Here is a 3,472-nt window from a genome sequence, read left to right as displayed (position 1 = left end):
GTGACGGTAGTCCTTACTTAGACTAGGTGACAGATCTGTGCACTCTCCAGATGTCAACAGGCCATTCTGTTTATCACAGAGAGGGTAAGGTTTCGCATCTTCTCAGACTATGAATCCGCTGTGTTGTCGAATCCTCCAGTTGTGGTTGAGACAGAATAGTACTGAACTTAACCATGGTCTTGATGACTCTGAAGTCTTTAGAGGATATTGTGACAAATTGGTGCCTCAACAACATAAGTAATAATGTCCTCCAAATATCTCCTTCTAACTGTGCTCATCACCTAGATCATTATACCCTACAAAGGCTGGTTTGGAAACCACTGAGCAGACCACGTTCATTGACTTGACCCCAGCCACCATGTCGCAGTCCTTTCCAGGGCTGTCCCTGATATGTGGAGACAAGGAAGTATCAGCATCATCCTAGACTGAGTCTGCACCAACAATAGTGTCGCCTGGAATCATACCCCAAACCACACTGACGTTTCACCAGGCAGCCGTAAGTCAGATGATGAATTATTACCTTCGATTTCACAGCAACACAATCTGTAGACCATATTCAGGCACCTTAGCAACTTTTCCTGGAACCTGATCCCGAGACACAGCTCATTTGTTATGCCAGCATAAATGATGCTCCATAGAGGAAAAGAAAGGGTTTTAAGGAGTGGCAGCAAATAAGTGAAAAGCTATCCGTGGATCGGGACAGGATCAGAATACATAATGGTTCAATGAAAAGCCCAGCTAGGTTATTGAAACCAATCTGTGATTGCAAGAGCTGGACTCTGAAATATAAAGGGCTCTCTGAAGTTGATAGACATTCTAATTTTGATTTAGTGAGGTCCTTCTCATGGGATGACTAGTGGACCTCGGAGAAGGTATTCAGAGACTAACCAGAGAGGGAATACCTTCAAAACACTTTTAAAAGGTGGCCATAACGTGCCAGCGTGTTAAAAGGTGTTCCTGAATTGAACTGGGTTGGATGAATGATTTGTAAGAAACATTTAGAACCAATAATTATCAAAGTAACTCAGATATCTACAAAATATATGCACAAGTCTGCCAAGACCACGGGAGGCGGCCTCTCAAAAGACCCGATGAAGGATTCAAGCAGAATAACGTGTCGCTGTTCATGTCAAAGATAGATATGTGCGACCTTTGCATCAGTCGTGAAGTTGACAATGTGCTAGGGGATCTTTGGAATGCTCACATTCTAGAAAAGGAGGCGGCGTGCAAAGAAAAGGAACGAGATAAATCTGAGGCCATCAAATCTCTCGCCAGTAATGAACCTAAACCGGCCGTACTTTCAAAGGATCTTCAACATCAGCCTTATATTACAAAACAAAACTCGCCGTTCATAACTTTACGCTATTGGATGCTGCAACACGCCAGACTACTTGTTACGTGTGTCATGAAGCAGAAGGGGGACTTATGGCAAATGAGTTTGCTTCATGTCTATTGGATTTCCTGAAGGAAAAGCTGGACCTACAGAAAACCATCATCGACAGCGACTGCTGTGGTTACCAATACAGAAATGCCACACTAGCCAATGTTTCTCTCAGCTTGTTTTCAACAACACATGGAAGCACAATTGAACAAAAACATTTTATCAAAGGACACACACAAATGGAAATTGACAGTGAGAACTCAACTATTAAGAGATCGCTTCGAAAAACAAGCATCGAGGTCCTCCATGACTACTTCCATTTCTTCAGGATGGCAAGAGCAAAACAAGAAACTTATCAAAACAAATAGTTGGATCTGACATTCTTCACGAAATATTGTAAGTGTGGAAGCTACGACAAGTCTATAAGACAAGGTAGAAAAACGGGTGATCCTGTTGTCACCGACATCAGGTGTTTGAAGTACACCCCAAACATGAACATCCAGTTCAAGCTGCACCTCAGTGATGAAAGGGCTGACGTTCCGAAGACAGGACACAGAAACAAAAGGTCCACCCTACCTCACAACTCTACACAAAACGTTTTAAGTTCCAGCACTTCAAGTACAATCACCTACATGTGCTTGAATCTGTTATTGCCAATATGCATCGTCACTTTATGACAATTACTACCATTAACATTTATGGCTGTTCATTATGATTCAACATCACTTATGAAAACCATCTGTAGTGCAAACAGATACCACATTGCAGAGATTTATTATTCATTTGTGCTCTTTAGTAAAACTGGAAGTAACCAGATCTAATCTTGGCAAATTATAGTGAAACAAATTGCATTAATTGCAATCGGTTTGAGGATTCAAACATAAATGCTGCATGTAACCCACATATATTTGACTTCAGTTGGCCAGTAATCAAACTCCAAACTAATTGGTCTTGAAAAAACATCTTTATCACTTTGTGGCGTTTCAAACAACAGACGCATAATGAAACCCAAATGAGCAGAGAGAACACTCACAACCCCCAAACTCTGTCCTGATGAAACCTCGCAACCCTCCCGCCGGCTGACTACGAGGTTTCATCACGACAAAAATGTTGTAATGAAACCTTGCAACCCACAGCGTAACTACATAAACAATAGAAAAGTTATTTTTATGTACTGACCACGTTTCTAAGGTGTTTTCATACATCTGTATCGACTTTCGTTCATATAGGTCATTTTATTCAAGAGCAAATCAATTGTTTGTCTCTCCTGTAAAATTTTTCTTTCTGGGTTTACGAGGTTTCATCACTCCACCAGCGATATATATATAAATATATATACAGAGAGAGAGAGAGAAAGAAAGAGAGAGAGAGAGAGAGAGAGAGAGAGAGAGAGAGAGATAGAGAGAGAGAGATAGAGAGAGAGAGAGAAAGAGAGAGAGAGAGAGAGAGAGAGAGAGAGAGAGAGAGAGAGAGAGAGAGAGAGAGAGAGAGAGAGACTGCTCATAACTATCCCAGGAGTTGAAGACAAACTTAACACAACTGTATCAGAAAAACTGAAAAGGATAACAAACGTACTCACCAATTTTAAGGTTAAAGTATTCCACTTCAGGATCACAGCTCACGTACAGCTCTGTAAAGAACGCAAAAAAGAACACAAATAATTTTGAATTTTCCCGATTATTTTTAAGGAAGCTGCCATAAATGATATTCTGGCTGATCAGTATAATTGGGACTACAACGTGAGGCCCAAGTTGACTTTGGCTCAAATACACGATGTACTGATTTAATGTTGAAGAGAGTGTTCAGTCTTTTTGCAAAAAGATAACGAGTCTAATGTGTACATATTAAATAAAACATTTTCTCTTCCCCGTGTTCAATACCTTACACCATCTCAGCCTACACGTTGCCTGTGTGCGGTAACTGTGACTAATGAGACACCTGACCTTAGATAATGTGGTGTGCACTAACATGTAGTAGTAGTAGTAGTATAAGGTTTTACGGCGCTCGCAACTGCTAAGGTCATATGAGCGCGCGAAACACAAGTTGTTCACTTCTGCGAAAGTTCACTTCACGACTGGTAACTAATTTACT

The 3,472-nt window shown here is 40.9% G+C and overlaps 1 protein-coding gene across 1 annotated transcript in view; it reads right to left on the bottom strand.

Moving 5' to 3' along the window:
• The window catches only part of LOC101845440, a 53,848-nt gene that overhangs the window by 6,340 nt on the left and 44,036 nt on the right, over positions 1 to 3,472 (bottom strand). The window contains exon 13 of the mRNA XM_035973470.1: positions 2,961 to 3,011. Coding sequence (XP_035829363.1) covers positions 2,961 to 3,011 — 51 coding nt within the window. The remainder of the gene's footprint in view (positions 1 to 2,960; positions 3,012 to 3,472) is intronic.

This window comes from Aplysia californica, unplaced genomic scaffold (genome assembly GCF_000002075.1).
Source record: "Aplysia californica isolate F4 #8 unplaced genomic scaffold, AplCal3.0 scaffold01260, whole genome shotgun sequence".
Classification (NCBI taxonomy): Eukaryota; Metazoa; Mollusca; class Gastropoda; order Aplysiida; family Aplysiidae; genus Aplysia; species Aplysia californica.
Note: the sequence above shows the minus strand (reverse complement) of the source record. Positions and strands in the feature narration are given on the sequence as shown.